Here is a 22,920-nt window from a genome sequence, read left to right as displayed (position 1 = left end):
GCATTAAGAAATTATGGGTAACTGAGAAATGTGTATTTCTACCTTTTTTCCTATTAAAAAACCCCAGTTGTTTTATGTTCTCCTTAATCCTTGAACCATATAATACGTGATATCCTGGCTCTTCAGTTATTTATAAAGCCAAAGCTGATGGTGTCATTTTAATCCCTGCAAGGAAAGGTATAACATATTCTGGAAAATATATTCTATATTACACCCCAGAGCATGACCTTTATTTTTTTAATTAGGCTGTCCTTTCTGTATTCTTGATTGAGCTTGTGTTAAAGTAACTGGGAAAATGCTGTCTTTGATGTCCCAGGACCCTCCAACTCCATCATCTGCTTTAACAGAGCTTAAGAAATGGAAAGTTCCCCAGAGACATGTGATGCTCAGGAGGGCTTGGAAGGCTCACCAGCATTTTACACGAGTGTCCCTTAAAGCACTTCCATTCCTTTTGCAAGGAGGCAGTGTAAATTGGTGGTGTAGTGCTCAGTGGCTGTGTTCACAGAACCAGGAAGCTCCAAGATGAGCTCAGTGGTTAGAACATGGGAGAGAAGGTAAGCCAGCCCTGAAGAACTCCTTCCCTCTGATCTGCCCTGTAACCATCATGTTTTACATGACATTTGACCACGGTTGTGTGTCGTTCATTTGACTTATCCCATCTGCCCACAAAGGACATTGAAAAATGCTGTTGAAGAGAGAAGGGGGGACATGGGAAAGCATGATTGTGAGGGTTTTGCCAATTGCAAAGTCTTAAGGCTTTGCTGAAAGATGCAGTTGTCAGTGTGGTTATGTGATACAGAAATTTATTCCATTGCCTTTCAAGGTATAGGCTACTTTCATTTATGCCATAGCATCCCCCCAGGATTAAGTCATTTGTTTCTCTGGCATTCTCTTAAAGCCAGATCACAAAAGAGAACTTTCTGAACAATGGGCCTGTTACCCTATTCAGTCTTTTCTGATCTATTAAATTCCCTATTACACCATTCTGCAATTACTCCACACCCACCTTCCCATGCACCCTGTTCTCAAGCAATCTGGGAATTTACCCTTGTCATTTGCCTCACTCCACAGGAGCCCCACATCCCTCTGTTTCACTTCACCATTTTTGATACTGACTCTGGGTCCTGTTCTGGCATACTGACATGTATCTGGTATGACTCTCCTTCATATCTGCATACCAGAGGGACACTTATATGCATTTATTCAAAGACTTCTCTATCTTACTCAGAGAGAGGTGGGTTTAAGAGAAAATATTTCAGTCTCGGCCCCAGTTTTATCTCAGCGTTGAAAAAGAAAAGCTGAATTGTATGTAGTTCTTTTTCCAAACATCTCTTGCTAGATGTGAAATAAATCTCTGTGTAAACTGCATATTGTTGAGCATTGTGTCTGAAAAAAAGGGTAGGTACCATACTGAGATATCAGTGTTAGTCACAAAATTAAATCACAAAAGATACTATTCCACATAACAGTTTGATAATGGTGTTATTATTGAGAGCTCATCAGCATTAGCTGTTTCATTGTTAAAATTGAGGTGCAGTTGATACTGGACTTGGATTGATTTTTTTCACAGCTGCACCAACAGTTACCTGACTGAAGTGATTTCTTTGCAAACATTAGAATTCAGCTGAGTTTCTTAGGGACTTTGAGGTGGTTTGAGTCAATGTTCAGAAATAGCCCCCAAAGACAAAAAGAGTTAGAGCCACAAGTTGGAGCTGCACAGATCCCTGCACAGATCTGCTCTTTGGGTTCTTTCATGGATCTTTTTTTTTTTTTTTTGTGCTGTATGCTCTTCGTTTACAGGTTTGATCTTTATTTGAAGGAGTTGCCACTCCCAAATAGCACCGACTTTTACTATCATGTCTTGCACAATTGCATTCCTGAGTGTGGGTCCATCTCCTGGTAAGGGTTTGTCTAGGCAGCTCTCAGGTCATGCATTATTCTGTGTGTCCCAGCCCTGAGACAGTTGTAGCCCAGTCAGTGCTTGAGATCACCATCATACACAGAAGTTTGGTTTGGCTGTTCTGTCAGTAGGTAGCATCTTGAATATGAGGCTAGGTTCTTATGAGAGACACCTTGTTTTAACAGAGCTGTTTCAGGAGATGCCTTTTTCCTTTTGTGGCATGAAAGGTAGAAATAATCAAGATAAGAACACAAATACGAAGATCAGTGGTACCAGGTTTCTGTCTGATAGAGCAAAGTGCAGCTTCTGCCCATTCACAGCAGAACCCAGATGTCTCAGCACCACACACAGGTGAAGAATGAGTAGGATCCTGAGCTACAGATATTGCAGAGAAGGTGGTCTTCTCTAAGTGGTTCTTTCTTCATTTAAACTTTTCATCCTGCTTCAGTTTGGTTTGAACTCCCCTTCACTGATGTTAATAGGGCTACACAGGTGAATACTTGGGAATTGCAGAAAGGAGCTGATTCGTAATTTAAGTCTAGGGACCAGGTACTAGAGCAGGCCCTCTCAGATGGGTAGCTGAGAAATCTGTGAAGAGGAGTGCACCTAGTCCTGTCTTGTTTTTAATGAAACAGATCAGGTCCCAGAGCGACACGGACAAGTTTGCTGGGTGAAGAGGGAGCAGGCTAATTCTAGGTGGCCATTGATGAGATGGGTAGTGCAGGAGTGAGAGGAGTGTTTCTTGTTTCAAACTTCATCAGAGCAAATGTTGACATTTTCTGTCTGTCTGGGGTCCATGTTCTCTTTATCAGGGGGAATGTAGTGCCTCTTGATTGTCCTCATTGTGTAAAGAGCTGCCCAGTGAATGACCTTAGCTCTTGGGAAGGTGTTCTATTCCTGCCCTGTGTTCACCTTACTGGTCCTTGGTGATTCATGAAGCCATCCTAAATGCAGATGAGCTTTTCTTGTGGATCTGGACAATCCAGAGGAAATTCTATCCTCCTAAGTTGAATGAAGGAAGTCCTAAGTTTTCTGAAGTAGTCTGAAAAACTTCTGCTGCAGGGTATGAGTGAGATTTCTCTATGATAAAAAAGATGTTTTCTCTTTGGCATGCTGGCAGTGTTTTGAAGGCATAGTTGATGCTTCAGTCTAAATCCTGTTGTCTTTTCTGGCAAGTTTCACAGCTGTTTCACTTTTCCCAGGCTGCTGCAGCTATGTGTTTGCTGCCTGGGGAGTGGCTCCATGTGGGTGCCAGTTTTCAATAGTCTGGGAGTGGCTGCAGAGTTGCCCTGACTCTCCTCTCCTTCAGTGCACTGTGTAATATAGTGCATTTTGGATTTGACAAATGAGGCATCTTTCTTAGGCTTGCCCTTTCCTTGTTCTCAGCATTGTTTTCTTCGTCTCCCTTCTCTTTTTCCCTCTTTGACTTTTCTGCTTTTACTCTCTGACTTTCTTTTCCCCTTGTCTAGAACTATTATGTTAAAGAGCTGTGCATAATGGACTTTCTCTGATTTCTCTTTGGGTGTTCAGGGATTACCTGTCACAGCTGTTACATGGCTGAACCACCCGTGTATCTCAGTGTTATTCCCTAACTCAGAAAGAAAAATGCTCGATCAAAAGGAAACCCAATGTATTTCCTCACCCTATTTATGCTGAAAATAACAGAGTCCAAAAAAATCCATGAATGGAGACAAGTGAGAACAAACAGAACAAGTTGTCAAGGCAGACGGAATGCTGTACTTCAGTGGACAAACCTGTGTGCAAGTCTTGGGAGATTATATTAGGCAAGTCCAAGGATGGCATTAGCCTTAATAATTTCTACCTAATTTGACATTATGATTTCATGCAAATATCATTTACACCACAACTAGTAGTCTGAGTTACTCTGACACTACCTGCACTTCAGAAGCTTTGATTTAATAGCGTACCTTTTTTATATGTTATTATTAATAATACTGTTTTTCCTGTCTTTCTGGCATCTGGCAATGGGTGATTGAGATTTTGTGTTCACATATGTTGTGCAAGAGGAATTCAAGATGTGTAGTTGTTTAGCATCAGGCGTATGTGCTTTAATTCTCACTTCCAGTGGTAAAACAGTTTGTCATGTTTTGAAAAAGAATAGAAATCTGGGTCTAATATGTGGTGTTTTTTGTTGTTTCAAGGGGATATCCTTTTCAGTTTTCTGTTTTCAATTTTTAAAATTCCTTCAATGGTTTTATTAACATCCCAAATGAGAGTGTTCTGGTTCAAATTATAATAGTACACGTTTTCTCTAGGAAGTACATCCACAATCTGATGTCTGTAGCCCTTTCACTGCACAATCGTGTCAACTTATAATTTAAATAAATAAGTCCAGGTGATCAAAAGATGTACATACTATTACCTCAGTTTGCTAGGTAACACATGACTCTAAACCAACCAGTTCCACAATATGTCAATATTTTGATGGCTTTAGCTTTACATTTTCAACTTTCAAGTGTATTTGTGCTTCCAGGTTACGTGCTAGTTTACTGCTTTTCCTTCATATTAACCTGGTTTGTCAGGACAGTGACAACACAGGGCTTGCATTTGATAGGGCTTATCTGTTGCATACCATTTATTAATTGAGTAACCTCATCTAGTAAATATATGTGGATCAGAAATATATTAGGATCAGAAAACATTTTGGCAGAATTTTTTTCTCCTGGCAGTATCACTTCTGAGTGCATTGTTTAAATGGGTGCAGTCATTTTCATTTAAGGGAAAATTAACTTTTCTTCCACCTGCCATTGTTCTCTGAAGAGGATTATGATGCAGTCAGCAAAATGCTAAGGAGGGAAAAGAAAAATTGCATCAACCTCAAAAGAGGGAATGTCATATTTGTCTGCTAATCTTGTGATTATCCTGAAAAAAAGCCCCAAATACAGGGTGAGAGACCTTCTTCATTCTGTCAGACTTCCAGCTCCCCGTGCTCTCGTTGTCACTCTTGGCAGGGTAAGTAATGGCCATATCTGGATGCAGCCCTCCCCACCTCCGCTCCACTGACATCATAAATTAACCAGATACAAATGGACAATGTTCATTAGCTGTGCACTTTGCAGAAAGAGCCAGCTCAGGAGCTAAGCGCTCGCCCATTTTTATTAAAAGTTAAAAAGCTCCTTGCTGTCACGGAAAGGGGATGTTGGAGGGGTTACAATGGAGGACAGTGCCACAGAGCTAATAAATAAAAATAATAACTATTACCATTGGTTGAGTGACCCTGGGAGAAGAGCACTACTGAGCCATTTGTTGTTCCCTTTCATTTGTCAACAGCAGTGGCTTAAAAGCCTTCACCATTGTTCAGGGCCTAATAGCACCTGTTGGGAAGATAGGAAGACAGCTGTCAAAAAAAAAAAGGAAAAACAGGTTGGGGGAGGAGGGTAGGATCTGATGATTATGCCAGTAACAAGCACAGCTGCAGCAGGATATTTCCTGGCTTCTGGCAGCTCCACACCCTGCTGCTCTCCAGGGTGGGCACAGGGAGCCAGAGATGCCCTGTGGGAGCTGCCTGGGTCTGTCTCCCAAAGCAGTGAGATCTACCCCAGAATAACCCCACACCCCTCAATAGTACAAGTTGCAACTTCATGACAAGGGTGCTTGTTCTGCTTACTTTTTCCCCTTTCTCTTTATTGCTCTGTTGCATTGCCAAATCAGACTCTTCATCAGGACACGTAAGGAAGGCTGAAGGGTGAGGAGCCCCAGGGGTCACCAGCTCCCTTGGCAGCCCATCCTCCTGAGGCCAGAGCTGCCTGGTTTCTGGTGGTGGGAAGTGACAGCAGTGGCCAGTGCTGAAAGATGGGCTATTTAGAAAATTGTCTCCTCAGCTTCATCACACATAATCCTCACGTTTTTCATTTTAAGGAAAATTACCAGCACTTCAGGACTCAATTTTTTTTCCATTTTTAAGTAAGTCGCTCTGAGATTTTCAGGTAAGAATGCTGTAGTAACTGTATGTGAAGGGTTACATTGCTGCTGTTGAATTTAGCATTTCAGAAGTGGAGTGGTAGAGTTTTGCAAGGATTTCCCTGGAATTCTAGCCAAACACTGTAGCTCTCAATTTATGTTTTATGGTTATTTAGATTACATAGTTTTGGGGGCTCTTCATGCTCTGTTTTAGGGTTTGTTCAAGAATGCATTTAATTACCTGAAAAGTGAACAGATCAGCATAAAGATCTTTTTGGTCAAAGGGTAAACCATGGAATCTCCCTAGAACATCCTTAATGATGTGTCAATACCTATAAAAAAGTTAGTGTATAGTCATCTCATTGAACGCCTTTCTAAAATCCCTCTTACTTATCAAGGATGTGCTGAAGATGTGAAAAAGTAGCAGACCAAAAACATGGTCCTCTGTTAATATTAACAAGATATTATGGCCCTTTAATTAGAGACTGGCTCAGTTGGTAGCACGAATACAAAAATGTATTTCAGGGGAATATGTATTCTGGTGGAGTATCTGTCCAACTGAGACAGAAAAACAAAACTGAAGTGAAATTTAATGTTACTTAATTATCAGTGTCTTTGGTTTTATGCTGTTACTCTTGAAATAGTCTCTGGAAATATTAAAATATCTTTGTGATTTCAGGATTTTAGTAAATCTCAGAATACTACCTCCTTCTGTCATCTGACACACTTTTATTGCTGGGTGGACCACTCCTGAGAAAATCAATTCCTTCTTTCATTTAGAGATACCAGGAATTAAAGGGGCATTAGAAAGCTGAAGAACACAGAATAAGACAGAATTCTTCTTTTTTCATGTGTAGGAGAGGTTTTTTTTTATTTCACTGTTGCCCTTCTTTTCATAAGGATTCCTACTGGTGGAACTTCAATTAAAAAGGGAGGGGTTGCTGCTCAGGTGTTTGAAAGTGAATTATTCTGTTTCATGTATTTATTTTTTGCACATTAGGAAAGAACTGGGCACACTTAAAAATTTAACTTAAAAATTTAAGGTTCAAAAACTTACTTCATTCTTGCATGTTAATGTAATCAGGGGTGAAGAAGATAGTGCTAGTGGGGAGCTGGAATCATCCTAAATATTGTGTGTGCAGAAAAAGATGTTCCAGCAAGGCTTGTGCCAGTGAAACGCCTCATTTGGCAGAATGTGTTCTTTGGGCCAACTCCCTGCCCTGGATCTCCAAAGGCAGCCGGACCCTAATTCCTTTCCAGAATGAGCTTTGTGCTCCTGAATGCCTTTGGGGACCCAAAGCACTGAATGCCAATGAATTTCAGTGACAGATGATGTACTGTCCTTTGCATGACGTCCTGCGCCGTTCCCAGAGCCCTTCTCTGGGGGACACGGTTGCTCCTCAGATGCCTTGGGAAGGCTGCCCTAGAACAGAGGCTGGACAGAGTTACAGAATCAAGCAGGGATTTATTAAAAGGATCTCCTCAATGGATCCACCTTGGGCAGCACAAGAGCCCAGCCAGGGCTACACCCAAGATGAACCAAAATGGTCCCAAAATGCACGACCGCTCACAAGGTCTCTCACTTTGATCAGTTCTGCTCCATTTGCACATTGGAGTTCATTGTCCAATTCCAGCTCCAGCCCATGAAGTCCCATCCTTGTTCTTCTCTCTTCAGCCCACGTTGTTTGTGCTCTTTGGCCTGAGATTTGGATCATTTGTCCTTGGTCCCCAGCTGGAGAAGGAATAGTTTTGTCTCCCTGCTCTGTGAAGAGAGCTCGCCATCCCCTCATGTGAAGCTTAGAACTGCACGCTAAAGCAGCACAGAATCTGAAACATATAAAAGCCAAACCTGAGGCATCACCACTCAAAATGAGAAAGGCAGATTACATCTGAACCAGATATTTAAATGGAAAGTAACTGAGCAGTGACTACAAACTGCAGTATTCTAGTTGTTTTTGCAGAATAATTTGGGGTTGTCCTGCCCTGCCTCTGTATAAATCTGAGGCAACCAACAGTGGCTCCAGGCTTGGTGTGGAAGGGCAGATTAATGGAGGTGTGAGTGGAGCACACCCCAAGTGCCCTGGCACACAAACATGATTTCCATGCCCTCAGCAGTGGAAGGGGTGGCAGTTATCTCACAGCAGCTTACAGCCCTGTGCTTTGGAGGGTTATTAGCATACACTTGGTAGCCTTGGTGGGGTCTGCTGTCACTAAGGTAGGTAAGGCAGTGGAGTGTATACTCTACAAGTTAGCGTATTAGACATAACAGATAGAGCTGGAATTCCCTGCTCTGAGGTGAGAGCAGGAATGCAGGCTTCTTCCCTGGCTCAGGAATATACTCATGAAAGAGGTGGTTTTCTCAGATATTTAGGCTACATTTGGGCTTTTTGGACATCTCATTGTCAGTCCAGAAGAGTGTTTGACAGAGAGAGTTTGAGAAATGCCTGAATTTTTCACATCTGGAAGCAGGCTCTGTCCTGAGGCTGTATACCAGCAGAGGATGGAAGTTGAGAAAATCTTGGCTGTGGCCTGTGTAACCCTCAAATGAACATGGGCTCTTCTTCTGGGAGGCTGAAGGACTGTGGTGATGTCTTGGCATTGAACATCTCCCGTGTGAGTGTGACACTGCTCCTGGAGTGGGTGACCGTTCAGTGAGACAGGAAAGCCTGAAAAGCACACAGGTAATGGAGCAACAGCCAGTGCAGTCAGGTGATAGGGACTATAAAAATTTCAGACAACAGCCTGGCTATTCCTGAAGGTGGCATTGATTGAGATGCTGGTTTTGGTCTCAAATCTAGCTTAAGAAGTCCCTCTGCTCTTCCCTGTCCTGCCTTGCCATGTGTTCCTGCCTTGTGCTGTGGTTTGCCCAAGAGATAATTTGTAGGCACAGAGTTTGTGGTGACTGGGAGTGGGGCTGTGGCCCAGCCTCATCCCTAACTGGCCCCAGCTGTGCAGGACAGGTGAGCAGCATTGAAGGGAAGGAGCCATGGAGTGCCCAGGTGCCCTGACCAACCCCAGAGGGAACAGAGGGCACACATCAGCATCAGGGCTGGGCTGAAGGACAAGAAGGGCAGGTGCTGCAGCCTTCTGAAGTGGAATGGTGTTACTCTGTGTGGGCAGCTTCCAGAAGCCTTCTGGAGAGGTAAGGTGTTACTGTGTTTGGGGTGAAGCCTTCTGAAATTGTGTGGTGACACTCTATGTGTCATGGCCATCTGAACTGCACAATATGCTGCAACAATAATTATTTTAACAACTGGTAGTTCAGTGTATCTGAAGGCTACTCTAACCTTTTTCTCCTAATAAACATCCCCATGGTTTTAGGTAACTTTCTTGTGAGACTGGCAGTAGGCATTGGTGAGCAGTTGTGAAAATAATTGCTTCGTATATTTGCAGGGAGAGTAGAATCATGTTTCTGGTGGCATTCATAGATTATTGATTTGGATATTGAAATATTAAATAATTTATTTATGGTGCTATGGAACTTTTTCTGGCTATGTGAATAATGTTTTTAAACACAAAAAGCAGTGCTCTTTTACCAGAAATGACAACAAAAATGTCTTATCCTTCATACAACATATCATTCATCAAAGCAGCCTGATGGGCATTGCAAAAGAGAGCAAACAACTTAAAAACAAGTGTTGTATTTTTGAGCATACATAAAATTAGGCACTGTGTGCAACAAGAATGCAATGGTAACCTGATGTCATTGTGCACCACAGGTGACTACAGTCATCTGTGGATACAGAAGTTGATTTTGTCCTCTGAAATGAAAAGCTGTGTGAGCTAACATGTGGCCAGGATGGGACTGGAGGTGCCATGAGCAGGAGGGCTGGTTATCTCTGCCAGAGAAGGGAGCTTTTTAGTAGGCTTGGACATATGCAGCCCAGCTGTTTTCTGCATGGTGGTTGTGGTGGAGTGGTGCAGTAAGGGTTATACTGTGATGTGATGGCCAGAGCACCACAGCTCCCTTATATTTTACCTTGGGTGTTTGGTTCAGCTCTGTGAGTTTGTGCCCAAAGACTAAAAAACATTTTGTGTATTAAAAAAAAAAAAACCCAAACCCACATAACCTAACAGCACACTGCTTTCTGTCCAGTCAGAGAAGCCCCAGGTAATGTTGTACTCAGCACCACATTTTTGCTTATCATGCCTGAGCAACCGTGTCCCACATTTGAGCAATATTTAAATTTATAGAGGTGTTTCCTAGTGTCTGCTCCAAAAGTTTAAACTGCTTTTAGACTGGTGAAAAATTGCAGTGCTTCCTGGAAGGCAAGAGAAAGATGTATGTTTTGTGGTCTTTGATTTCCAAATTTAAATACATTCTGTGTTGTGCCTGCTCATGATTCATAGTGTCTTGCCTAGCTGCAAGTAGTTCCCTAAAAGCATGATTCTGTTGATGGAGAACCATATGTGTATGCAGATGCTGCATGTCTATGTAACCTGCTGATACCAACCATTTCTTCATAATAGTTGCTTTATTTTCCTTGCTACAAAAATAGTTTCTGATTTTGTATGGGTAAGAGCTTCTTAATAAAAAATGGGGGCATAAAAAGAGAAATTTCTTCTATCTACATGTTTCTCTGCTCTTTAAAAAGCAGGTGGAAATCTGCCCTTAATCTCATTTACTGATTTAGACCAGAGAGGGTTTGTTGAGGTGCATGAACAGAGAACAGGATGCCAATGGGGTGGCATGTTGGTAGGGTGAGGGTTGTAGGAACGCTGAGTGGAACTGTGACTGACAGGTGGAACGTATTTATGACCATAGCAGAAGAACAAGGTGAATAATGGGTGCCAGCTCAGCGTTTGCCGGTGCTTTCTTAATACAAAGGAAGGTGCTTGCCAGAAGTGGAAGGTGTATTGGGCAGTGTTGAAGTTCATTCATGATAATTTGTGCCAACCAAATACTTATTCCATTAGGAATGACTCGTGTTGGCAGGAAATGTGTCGTGGTCTGGCTGGGCATTGAGCAACCCTTGGCTTCTCTCTGTTCTTGCTGCACTTTGTGTCGTCATCCTTGCCAAGGCCAAATGTCTTCGTTTTACTTTTTTCTAAGAAGTATCTCTCTCTCAGCCCAGGGCAAGATCTGCTGTGGTTACAGAGGAAAGAACCCTTTGGGCACCTCCTTGGGAGGGCACCCATCCTTGTACACCTAGACACCCACCTGCAGGTGGGGGGCTCCAGGACTCACTTTTCCTCTTGACTTGTAGTCAACTTACTCCATCTCCTGCCCTTCGATCATAGCCGTCTCTTTGTAACATCAGAGCTTTCTCTCTCGTTTCTTCTCCAAAAACAGCTCTTTTGGACATGCCTTGTGTGGAGAGCTCCTGTTCCTCACCTTATTACAGCACAGTGGGATTGCGTGCCTTTCTCTGGAAGCAGACAGCTGTATGAGACCAAAGTTTGCTTTCAGTAAAAATCAGTAGGAGCAGAGAGAGGTAATAGAGATTTGGCACCAAGCACCATTCTAAGCTTGTATAAGTGGATTTCTAGGACTGTGACCTTGGAGCATGGATTGAAAAGGGCTGTTGGAGAGGCTAGGCCTGAAGGGAATGCTGTGCTGTAGGGACTGGGTTTTTGGAAGGCTGCCAGGGCAGGTCCAGGTACATGTGCATCTGTGCTGCCACTGAATTGAGATTAGGATTAGGTCCACTCCCAAAGGGAGTGCTTGAAAAAAACAAACTTCAAGAAGTAGACTGAATTCACCGGAAATCTAGCAGAGAGTGATAAAAACTGTGCTTCTCTCTTACTATGGCTCTGTAGCCTCATCCATTTCCTGGAAACATACTGCTTCTTTCCCAATGTGAAAACTTCAGGGCTATTAAGCAAATAAGTCAATGAAGCTGTATTTAAATATCAAATGCAGGAGTAGAGGGACAGTGACATGCTTGTTAGCATACCAAAAATCAGATTAAAAAGCCATTTAATGTTAATTTGCTGAGATAATTTGCTTTCCAGTAGTTTAAGGATAGATGTACAGGTACATACATACGTGCAGATCAGAGCAGTGAACATGAGACTCTCACAACTCCGAGGAAGGTAGCTTCATTCCATGTGCCCAAGGCCTGTGTGAGAACTACTGGCTGCTGGCATCAGTCTTCAAGACTCATTGTTGTGGATGAGAGAGTCAGTCTGGATGGTACTTGGAGGAGAGGGAGGGTGGCAGGACTGGGGGGCACCAAGGAGTTGCTGGCACAGGCACTGGGGGCACTGCTGGACACAGTGGTGCAGGCAAGCGTCTTGTAAGCAACAGAGATGGGGGGAAGGAAGGAAAACAAAACGTGCCGTAAATCTCTAGAAAGAGCTAATGACTGATAAATGCGTTGAATGGAGACAGCAGAAATCATTTTGTGGATTAATTTGTATTTCTGTTGATTCAGTCGGGCGCCTCTTGGCCAATTTTTAGTTGATGATTCCTGTTCTTTTTTCCATCTCAATCCTCTTTGGTGCCCTCTCCATAATCCTCTTCTGCAACAACACGTAACACGATGTAAAACACGTAACACTATGTAAAAAACCATAGTGTGTCTGGCACAAAAATGTCAATGAATTACTGTTCACAAACAACCTGTGAATAAGTCTTGCAGATGTATTCATCCTGTGCTGTGACTTGGGATTGGTTTGCTATGTGCCATAGGACCTACCCTGCAGATAGGTAATGGGGAGGATTCTTAGCTCAGGTGGGACTTGAAAGAAGGAAAGGGGTTCTCAAAGGTTGAATTAGGAGGCATTATAAATATTCAGAACACCATGTGTAGCTTTTTGGAAGTACAGATCATTGTAATACATAGCTGTTCTGATGCACATCCAAAATCTGTCACGATATAGCTCAGATTTTGCACATAGAAAACATGGTTTTGGGGAATCTAAGAGAGGGACAGTTGGAGTAGGGATCAGGAGTAGCAGTTCCTGTGTGCAGGCCACCTTTCCTGGTTTCAAGCTGCACATTATATGTGCAAGCATTAAAAGTTTTACTGACTTTCCAATAAATCCAGAGAATTCCTGCCTTGCAAACAAGAGATAGTGTTTATTTATTTTCTTAATTTGAGAGCATCATCTTCCCAATCAAGTCTAAAAAAAGCTCAACAAAGGATGACTTTGTTTCTGTATAATTCATGGAACCTCTACTGTCGTAACCTTTTAAACAGTTATTTTTAAGATGTGTAAATTTCAAATCTTTTTTTAATGGGGTACATAAATGACATAATAAATGTTTCTTTCCAAGACATGGTGCATAAGGTATTTCACAAGCAGTTACTGAAATGTGATAGGCTGAGTATATGAATAGCATATTTTATGTAAGTACAATATGTTAACATGGTATGTAATAGAATTAAACAAGCTGTAATCTAATCTAGGTCTTTGGCTCCGTAAAACTATAGGGGTGGGGAAGCTATTGTCTTTCGAAATTAAAGTTCTTTTTAAGTATTAGCAGAAGGACGATTATTTGCTGATTCTGTGTCAAAATTGTGTTGAAGTGTCTTATGTAAAAATGGCATTTCAAATCAAGAGAGGTTTGAGACTAAGTTAGGACATCAATTTAATATGATTGCTTGGGGGTTTTTAAAGGAAAAAAAAGTCTATATAATATTATTTTGAAGAGTCAACATACAGTATTTCAACAGGGGAAGCACTGATTAGATCACCACAATCTATTTTATGCCATCAGGATTGCTGAGGGGGCTTATAATTGTGTTAAATTTTCATATTACTCATATTCACACATTAATGAACAGATGCATTGTTACTATTGGGATTTTGCCATTTGGCCTTTCACATCTCTAATCGTGATTTCTTACTGAGATCTTTACCGTTCTCGCAGAAATTCAGTTATTGATACATGGCCGTCCACCGCATTCATTACTCCCCCCTTACTCGTCCGCGGCTCTGCCGGCATCACTGGCGGGTTCAGCGTCCTGGGATGGAACTCGAGCCCTCCGGCCGCGCGCTTGCACCCACAGAGCTCAGACTGCCCCCGGAAAGTGACACCGGGACCGTCCCGGCGGCCCTTCCCGAGCGGAGCCGGGGGCGGGCAGGGAGGGATGCGAGCAAACAGCGGTTCGGGCGGACAGGGATTCAGGCAAGCAGGGGTTAGGGCAGGCAGGGATGCCGGCAAACAGGGATTCAGGCAAGCAGGGGTTAGGGCAGGCAGGGATGCCGGCAAACAGGGATTCAGGCAAGCAGGGGTTAGGGCAGGCAGGGATGCCGGCAAACAGGGATTCAGGCAAGCAGGGGTTAGGGCAGGCAGGGATGCCGGCAAACAGGGATTCAGGCAAGCAGGGGTTAGGGCAGGCAGGGATGCCGGCAAACAGGGATTCAGGCAAGCAGGGGTTAGGGCAGGCAGGGATGCCGGCAGGCAGCGGCCAGCACAGCGGGGCTCTGGCAGCCCCGGCTACTGAGCGGCTACTGTAGCTTTAAGGCGGCAAGTTAGGCACAAGACTTGTGCTTCTTTCCGAGCGTACCACGGCGAGTATTTTGTCTAGCCGCGGGGGAAAAGCTTTGTCGTGGACTTTGCTGACAACGGACTTAAAAGTCAGGCGGGCTGCTTTTGGTGCCTGGAGGCTCCGGAGCCCATTGTCAGCTCACAATGGATCCCTACTGCCGCATTCCTGCTTTGCAAAGGTTTGTTGGCTTTTAATGACTGACGGCTCTCCGCCGCAAATGCCGCATTTGCTCCGGCCTGTTTACACGCTGTTCCGGCGTTTTCAGAAAAACACAGAGGAATAATAATTTAAAAATAGATATATTAAAAAAGAAACAAGGAAAAGGGGCAGTGTTTATCTGACCTATTCACGTTGTGGGTAATGGTTTTCCTCGTGGGTGCTTCGAGGGGACGGACGAACTTGAGCAGTGGCTGGGCGAGTGCCCGGAGCCCGGCGGCGCCTCCGGCTCAGCAGCCGCGCACGGACCGGGCTCCGCGCGGTATCCCTAGGATTTCGTGACATTAGAGACAAGTTTTAGAGATTCTAGCGGAGAAATCTCACTCGGGCAAGCCCGGGGAACGCCCGCGGGTGCACAGGAGGGAGATCGGGGTGCTGCCAGGTGAAGAAAACCGGAACGGAGCCAAACACCCTCCTGTGCTGTCGGTGGCATCTGAAGGTTGTCGCTGCTCTCCCGGCGAGACGCGGGCGCGGGGCTGCACCTGACTCGGGTGTCTGTCTGTCCTTCTGCCTGCGTGCGCACAGGTTGCTGTGAGATGCAGGAGAGCATCCCTGGCACCGCGGTTCCCTGGGCATCAGTGCTGCCCTGCGGTTTAAGGGAGGCCGGGCTCGCTGAGCCTCGGGAGCGGCGGGGGTTCAGCGGGAGCGCGGAGCCGCCCCGAGGAACCGCAGCGCAGCGCCTCCGAGCTCCGAGCTGCGGCTTCAGAGAGGAGGTGGAATTAGCCAAACGAGATAATGAAGGTTGCTCGTAATGGTTTTTACTGTGGGGAAAGTTAACCAGTTGCTAATAATTGTATGGTCTCTAGGCCAGACGGTCCCTTTGATAAGTGAACATGTACTCCCTTTATGCTCCTGGTAGGGGGTAAACAAATGCCTGAACAAATACAAATACACGTAAACACGAATGTGGAGAATAGCAGTATATGTCTTAGATCCCGATAATAAGTGTGGGTATTGTTATTTAGATGGCACATACTGGGACACTTATCTTTTAGTACACTCCATTTTCTGACTGAATGCAGTGCTAATCGTGGGATTGAAAGCTATTGTAATTGTGTACCCATCTAAATGCTGACAAGAATATACAATTACATTGTTTGGAATTGAGTTTAATGTTCTCTGAATTTTATTAGCATTTATATTTACTTATGCATTAAAATTCTACACAAAAAGAGGTCAGAACACAAGAGTTGCAGACATAAATATCAGACCCATCCACATCCTCACTGCATTTTTCCTGAAAATACTGAACAAATATATTTTATTTTTAAAGGAAGTGATAGAATCTGAAATGAGCAAATAATGGGTTTCCATTCTAAGCAATGCCTTTTCCCTCTGGATTTTGCAGTCTTTTAAAGCTTTTTTCCATACCCAACTTTTTATTATTATTTATAATGCGTGTGTTACCGGAAAATCTTTCCACAGTGTGCTTACCACCACACGATGTTTAAACACACATTATAAAGTGGATGTAATTGTAAAGACTCAGAGGGATATAATTACATGTAGCAGATTTAGGAGCTAATTCTTTGCTTCTCTCTCTCTTTCTCTCTCTCTCTCTTTACTCCGCATTTTATCAACATAATTATTTTTTGACTGCAGACCAACACCCAGAAACTGACAGGCATCCATTATATGCAGCAACTTGTTCACCAAATTGAAAAACAATGAACTGCAGGTTTATATGTGCCCATTGTAATACAGAATTACCGGAGCTTTGTTCCACTAGAGGAAAAAGCTAATGGTTTTGAAACAGCAGGTGACAAAACACATTCAGTTTTTTTCTTTTTTGTTCAGTTTTTTTTTTCTCTCTTCCCTCCCCTCTTATCAGTTTGTTGACGAAGTCATTACGAACTGGGGCCCAGAATAGGGTTGGCCTTATTTTTAGCTGATAGACTTTTAATGAGTTCTATTGTGGAGACAGTCATGTTGATTTGCTTACGTTTTTTTTCCCCCCCTTCACTCAGAAACTCCCAGTATTGAAAAGCTACTATCAAAGGACTGGAAAGACAAGCTTCTTGCCATGGGATCAGGGAACTTTGGAGAAATAAAAGGTAACGCTGTTTCTCTGCTAAAGGAAATTAAGAATGAATATACAGATACCGCTGGCTTTATGGAACTTTGTCTGCTCCTCTTCCTCTCCCCTTCAAACATAGTAATTTGGGGTTTAAATGAAATGTATGCACTCCCATCTGTGATAATATAAATCAACGAAATGGTATATTGCCCTGAGTGAATGAATTTACATTAAGCTTTTGTTGCATATATCGTTCTCTGTTATAAACGAGCACATCCTATTGCTGGATAGGAGGGAAAAAAAGTCAGTATCAGACATATGTGGTATCAGAGTATAGCAGACCTCAGTTTCAGAAATTTGAGGATGATCTGATTTCCTTGTTAATTTTTGGACAGATTTCGATGATGTCGATTTTTTTTTTTTTTTTTTTTTTAACTTTTTTGCATGTAGGGAAGAATAAAAAGAGCAAAGTTTGTGTAATGATACCTCTAGGTACTAAAACTAGCCAGTGCAGATTTTAAAAGACAGCGTACAACATCTGTGCACTAAAGCATGTTCTTTTAAAGCCGTACTCCAGAAGGAAAATGACAAAATTTGACCACTCTCCAGCAGCAATAATTTCTGCTTTGCCAAGATATTTCCCCATTTTATATATCTGAGGTCATTTTAGGGAACCTATGGTTGTTTGTTTTCATGTTATTTAATATTTTTATAATTCCTCTGCAGTGCTTATGATGAGAAACTCACTCAAAATTCACAAGTCAAAAACTGTTAAGTTTCAGAGCAGTCATTATCACTCTGAAAAGAAACAGTGACTCTGATTCTTCTCCCATTTATATCAGTGTACATCTGGAGTAGCAAAACCCAAGCCAATGTTGTTTTGGAAATGTGAAAGTAGAATGAAATTAAAATTTAGCCAGTCTCCCGTGTTTATAAATAGGGTTTAGAGTCTGTCCATTACTTTTGGAATGTTTACTTGCTAATGTTGTCCCTGATCTAGAGATCCTCACAGAGGAAACCTTGTGCCTGGCAGGTTTAGGGACCCTGTGCATGAGAGGTTGGCAGTATTCAGTAAAGCACGCAATACAAGATGCTCTCACAGGTTCCTGGGTCGGTGCAGATGCAAAGAAAAGTGTTATTTTAATTCTATGGGCCTTCCAACTTGTCACTGATAAGCCACAAGCATTAGCCTGTGCTATTCCACTGACTTACCCGAGAAGGAAAATATTCCCCTTGTTTCCCCAGGCTTCTCCCTAGGGGGCTATAATTCAAAAATATATGTTCATTACATATGTAGAATAACTTTATAGCAGAATGTAGTGCTCCAGCCCCCAATAGGCTGAGTCGTCGTTGTGATGATGATGAGGGTGATTATTACTGCTACAGAGGGCCAAACCCTGGGTTCTTCATTCCTGCTCCATGTGTGTAAAGCAACAGGTCTTAAAGAGGAAGGGCAGCCACTGGGCTTACCTGGGAGTTCTGGGTTTTAAAAGCACATTGTTTCAAAATGACATCATCCTTTGCCACGAACTGATGAATCTTTAAGGTGTGTTTCAGGGAGAGAGTGTGGGGAGACATCATTCATACCCACTTTTGGGTATGTATTTCAGCAGATCTTGCACAGCATGTGGAGCCTCTTTAATTCTTGACACACTGGAACCTTTAGAAGGATTCCCAGTGATTCTCCAGTGCCTTTGCACTCCGTAGAGCTGCTCTGAAGAGTGCTGTGCACTGAGAAGGTGGTCTGTTCCCAGTGCCTATGGAGGGCTTTCTTTTGGAGGGCAATGTTTTTACTCCCTTCCTCTTTTTCCCTTTCACAAGCTAAACTTGAAAGCAGCAGCAGCCAGCTATATGCTACCACCAGAGAAATTCAACAGTCCTTTCAGTCGTGCCTGGGGGAAAGGATGGGGAGCAACAGCACAGCCTCAAAGAAGACTTTTTTTTGCTTTAATTTTTGGTTTTTAGCTTTATATTTTGAACACAATTCGAGTTATTGTTCTGTAGCTCTGTTCAAAAGCCTCACATCTGAGGCTTTTTAGTGCAACTGTGGTTCTGTGGTTGGGGGCATGGTTATTAGGTGTTTGGATCAAGTTTGGCAGTAAGCTGTGAAAACAGGCACTGGTTTATTTTTCCTACTGACTGCCGTGACAGTTGCAATTATTGTCCATTGTTCCTAGGTGGCTAGAAAGGAGGGAGGATACAATAGAGCATTGCCCTCTGGGGGTAAATGAATTTGACTTAGGGATTCTTGGGGGGTCAGGCAGGCTGATTATTTAGTGCCCAGGACTGTGGTTTTCATGGCACCATCAGCCCTGAGCAGCCAACAAACAATGGCTCAGCTGTATTGCAGCTGTATTTAGTGAGGCAGCAGGAAAGGTGTGCAAGTTGAGCTGCTCTGTACCCACACACACGTGTACAAACACACATATATTATGCTACAAAATGATTTTGTCGTTCTATAGTTAGAAAGTTTTCCAGTTGTGATTTTTTAATTAACTTCTTTCTCTGCACTTGGCCCAGCGGCTGTGTTTTTTCCACCCCTCATTTCTCTATTAGTGATATTTGGAAACCTCCATTTAAGTCCTGTCTTATTATTAATACACCCTGGAATGTGGACAGCACTAGGAGCTGTGCTGCCCAACTGTCTTACCCACTGAATAGTTTTTTCCATTTAACTGTTCAAAATTTCATTGTGTTTTTCATTAGGTCTGGGGGAGTTTTAGTACCTCATGTGCAAAAAGTCTTAGCACTAGGCTACATATTGTTAATGCCCAAGTCTGTGTTATTACCATTGAGTTTTATGATCTGGGAGAGATTAAAGAAAGCGAGATGAAGAGGAAGACTTTATTTTCTATTAGCGTGATTTCTTTTAAGTTAGAAAGCAGTAATATTTTATTAAAGACAGGGAAATTGGTGAATGGTTGGAAGTGACCAGACTCCCATGTTTTGTATTCAGTTGTTTCTCTTGGTTGCTTTGTCACCTTTAGCTGCTACTTTAAAACACCCCCTTTCTTCATCTGCATGCCTGTAAAACAGAAGAGCTATCACTGAGTATCTGCAGAGAGCCAGCTGCAGACTTCCAAGATCACAGTTAGAAGGGTTTATAATATATCCAGTTACTTTTCCTTGAAATGTATTGTTTTATTTCACAGCTGGACTGAAAGGTCCTGCAAGGGAATGCTCTTAAAATGGGGCAGAATCTAGAACCTTTCATGTCTGTAGAAATTGTAACTCAAATACCTGTGTTTGTTCAGAGAGATAATCTGGGGCTAAATTACAAGTTTGGCACTAGAGATTTCTTAAGAAATTTTGGTTTGATATCCTTGGAATTTTTACTCTGCTCAAAACAAGTCGCTATATAACAAAACCTATAAAACATGCTGTTTAATTGAAGCATTTTAAAGTGAAGCTGTAAAACTGTATATTGACTTGGTTAAAGTCTGTTCAAACTTACTTATATCCATCCTATTCAAAACCAGGGCTCAAAAGGCCTCTGGATTATTCTTGGATAATTCACTTTATTGGATTCAGTGGAGCAGAGAGATCTTCAGGTCTCAAACTGATAGTGTACAGGAAGGAAAATCATCTCCCTTTTTTGCTGTCAGTGTAACTGCCTTGTTAGCTGTGCATTGCAGCAGGAAAGTAGGTGCTGTCCTCCAGTGTTACTAGGAAAAGGTATCAAAAATACATTTATGCCTTAATTATCAGTGATCATTCCTATATATATAAAATTAACATGAAGCTTCTCTTTCACTGGTGCTAGGCCTCAGGTACCTCATGGGTTGTCCAGCCTTGCTCACACTGGGGTGAGTGAGGCAGCCTTAACCACGATGAGAACTCTTCTTAAAACTTCCTTGGTGTGCACAAAGCCTTGCTGCTAATCTTGTCCATCTCTCTATTGAAACTTGGCAAGACATAGTAATGCGTATTTTTTATGTTCCCCACTTAGCTAATTTTGAATAGGTGTGTAGAACAAAAGGTTAAACAGACTTCTGTTTCCAGTCTTTCTGAGCTGGTTTTTTGTTGAAGGCATTGTTAACAGCGATTGTGCCCAAATCTCTCAAGAAAGACTGGGCAGGTCTGAATCTGATATATTTTTGTTGTTGTTTGAAAAACCTTTTGTATTGTGCAGGTTAGTTTGTAAACAACTCAGGTGAAGCGTTCTCTGCACTCCCTGTGAAAGGGATTGTCATTGGGTTAAAATCAGCTCTTCATTGTATCCACTGAAATCTGGGTGGCTTTGGAGGCTGTATTGGAGTAACCACAGATTTATGGATGTAATTGAAAGCGAGATTAGCCTGCCAACCCTGATCTTCAGCTCACGATAACACAGACGTTGGTTTTTCGTGAGAAACTGGGTTCCAGGTTCCACGGAGTGTCAGTACAGGTATTGTCAGGCTGTGTCTGGTGTGAGATAGAGCTATGTCTGCTGGAGACACTGGTTTTGCTCGCGTGCTCAGAAGACGGGGCACGAGAGAGAATGCGGTGAACGGTCTTAGGGCTGCCAATAATGGATAAAGAGAAATAATCCATTCAGCGATACTATAGCTCATCAGAGCCCATGAATTAAAGACATATGTTATGTAGATTCAATGTATGGATTAGAACGGATAATCTGGTAGGTGACACACAGAATCTTGAGATAAGTGAGCTATGCAGATTCGGTGTATGGATTGTGACAGATAATTCCATTTAAGTAATGCTGGACAAGTTGAATACAAGTAAGCTTCGGGTAGCGCTCAGGTTGTGTGCAGTAATCCAGTGAGTGACACGTTGGATCGCATAATCTGTAAATTTAAGACAAGATTCTGCATTTCCATATGGACAGGAAGAAGGAGGGGGAAAGGGAGAAAGATTATTCCTGGGGAATACACTGGGTTTAAACCTTTGACTAATGCAGGACAGATCCCCAGGAGATGTGTGAAAGCTGAGAGCTTTCTTAGGGAGCTGCCTGAATTTTGCATTTGCAAATTAATGGTTCAAAAATGTTTTCAAACTTGTGTCAGCTGTGGATGTTCTGCATTATTTTTTTGTGAGTAGTATTGTAAGTGGAGTGGCAAGAGAAGGAGGGTGAGAGTCATAAATGAAAGAGGTAAGGTATCTTGGATTGTCAGCTTTTAACTGCGATAAATTCAGTATTTGTTGCAGCCTACTTGGTATCTTCTTCTTTGTGTTTATTTTTTTGAAGGGTTTAATAGTAATAAATTGCAAATTGAGCTTTAGTCTTTTGTTAATATTCCAGAAGGGCTAGGGTGCATGGGAACCTGCCCAGTTGCACTCAGGGAATCCTAAGTTTCAAGAGGAAATTTGGCAGCAGCCAAAATCATGGAGGTAGATCACAAGGCAGTGTGGTACTCTCAGGCTGCAGAGGAGTAGCCAGGGCTAGCTGAGCCACACCAACACAGAACTTCTTCAGGCCAAAAGAAAGCCTGAGGTAGAGGTTGTGACTGCGTGGAGCTGCTCCTATTTGACCTAGAATGGGAGGTTAGTTGAGGGTTGTATATGTGGAAGGGAGGCTTGGAAGAATAATTTTTTTAAGCATCTAAAAATGTTAATTTATGGCAAAGCAGTCAATTCAAGTTGTTTCAGATTTTTGTACATAAAGGTACTTAATTTGGTCTCAAAAAGTCAGGTTCTCATTTTACTTTTAAAATGTGATTATTGATAGAGATAATAGAATAAAATTTAACTTATTAAGGTAGCAAATGCCAGTGACTTTGTTTGAACATATGGGGGCCAAACCACTGTATTGAAAAATTGTTCAGAGAGTTTGTTGACAAAAGGGTCCTAAAGCTGTGCTTCATGGTTCTAAAATTACCTGAAAGATGTGCTGATAGAGCTGAATGTCACTGAGCTATGACTGCCAGTTTGTCAAAACAAAACAAAGCAAATACATACATGCACACTCTTTTTACTCTTTTTTCCTGCTGCTGAATGAAATTCCAGCAGCAAGTGCTTTTTTCCTAGCCTAGTTCTAACTTGTTGTCTAGACAGTAAAACAATGAGTAACCTCTGAGAAATAGGTCTCAGTACAAACGTTGTCTATTCCTTTTGTAACCTTGACAATAAGTTGCTAACCTGGTTGAATACCAAGCTTTGTTTGTGGTCTACTGTACCAAAACTTTTTTCTGACAGCAAATAAAGAGTGCTCAGTGACAGCCTCTTTCCAGCATTGTGAAACAGCAAAGTGCTGGTTTGGTACAGAGCAGGCAGCTGAGCTTTTTTTTCCCCCACAGAATATGAGTTCTTGAGGCTAGTAATGGCAAAAGAGGGTAATTGCTCATAATTAGGTTTTACTCATTCTTCACCTTGCACTCAAACATAAAAGATTAAGAATGTCTGTCTGCTGAAATAAATACCTTCCTTATATCTTGCTGTTCTAAAATGGATTTTTACTTGTCAAACAGAGAAGATTCATTACATAA

General features: G+C 42.4%; 1 protein-coding gene across 19 annotated transcripts in view; it reads left to right on the top strand.

Annotated features, from left to right (window-relative positions):
- SOX5 (SRY-box transcription factor 5) overlaps positions 1–22,920 on the top strand; it is a 608,493-nt gene that overhangs the window by 436,683 nt on the left and 148,890 nt on the right. For 16 of the 19 annotated variants that reach the window (XM_068190516.1, XM_068190517.1, XM_068190518.1 and 13 more), the window contains one exon: positions 16,446–16,532. The exons of 2 other annotated variants lie outside the window; for them this stretch is intronic. In XM_068190516.1, coding sequence (XP_068046617.1) covers positions 16,446–16,532 — 87 coding nt within the window. Of the gene's footprint in view, positions 1–14,313; positions 14,441–16,445; positions 16,533–22,920 lie in introns of those variants that run through there. One more of the 19 variants, XM_068190524.1, reaches the window with a different exon arrangement.

This window comes from Anomalospiza imberbis, chromosome 5, assembly GCF_031753505.1.
Source record: "Anomalospiza imberbis isolate Cuckoo-Finch-1a 21T00152 chromosome 5, ASM3175350v1, whole genome shotgun sequence".
In the NCBI taxonomy this organism is placed as follows: Eukaryota; Metazoa; Chordata; class Aves; order Passeriformes; family Viduidae; genus Anomalospiza; species Anomalospiza imberbis.
This window is presented reverse-complemented; position numbering and strand designations above follow the sequence as displayed.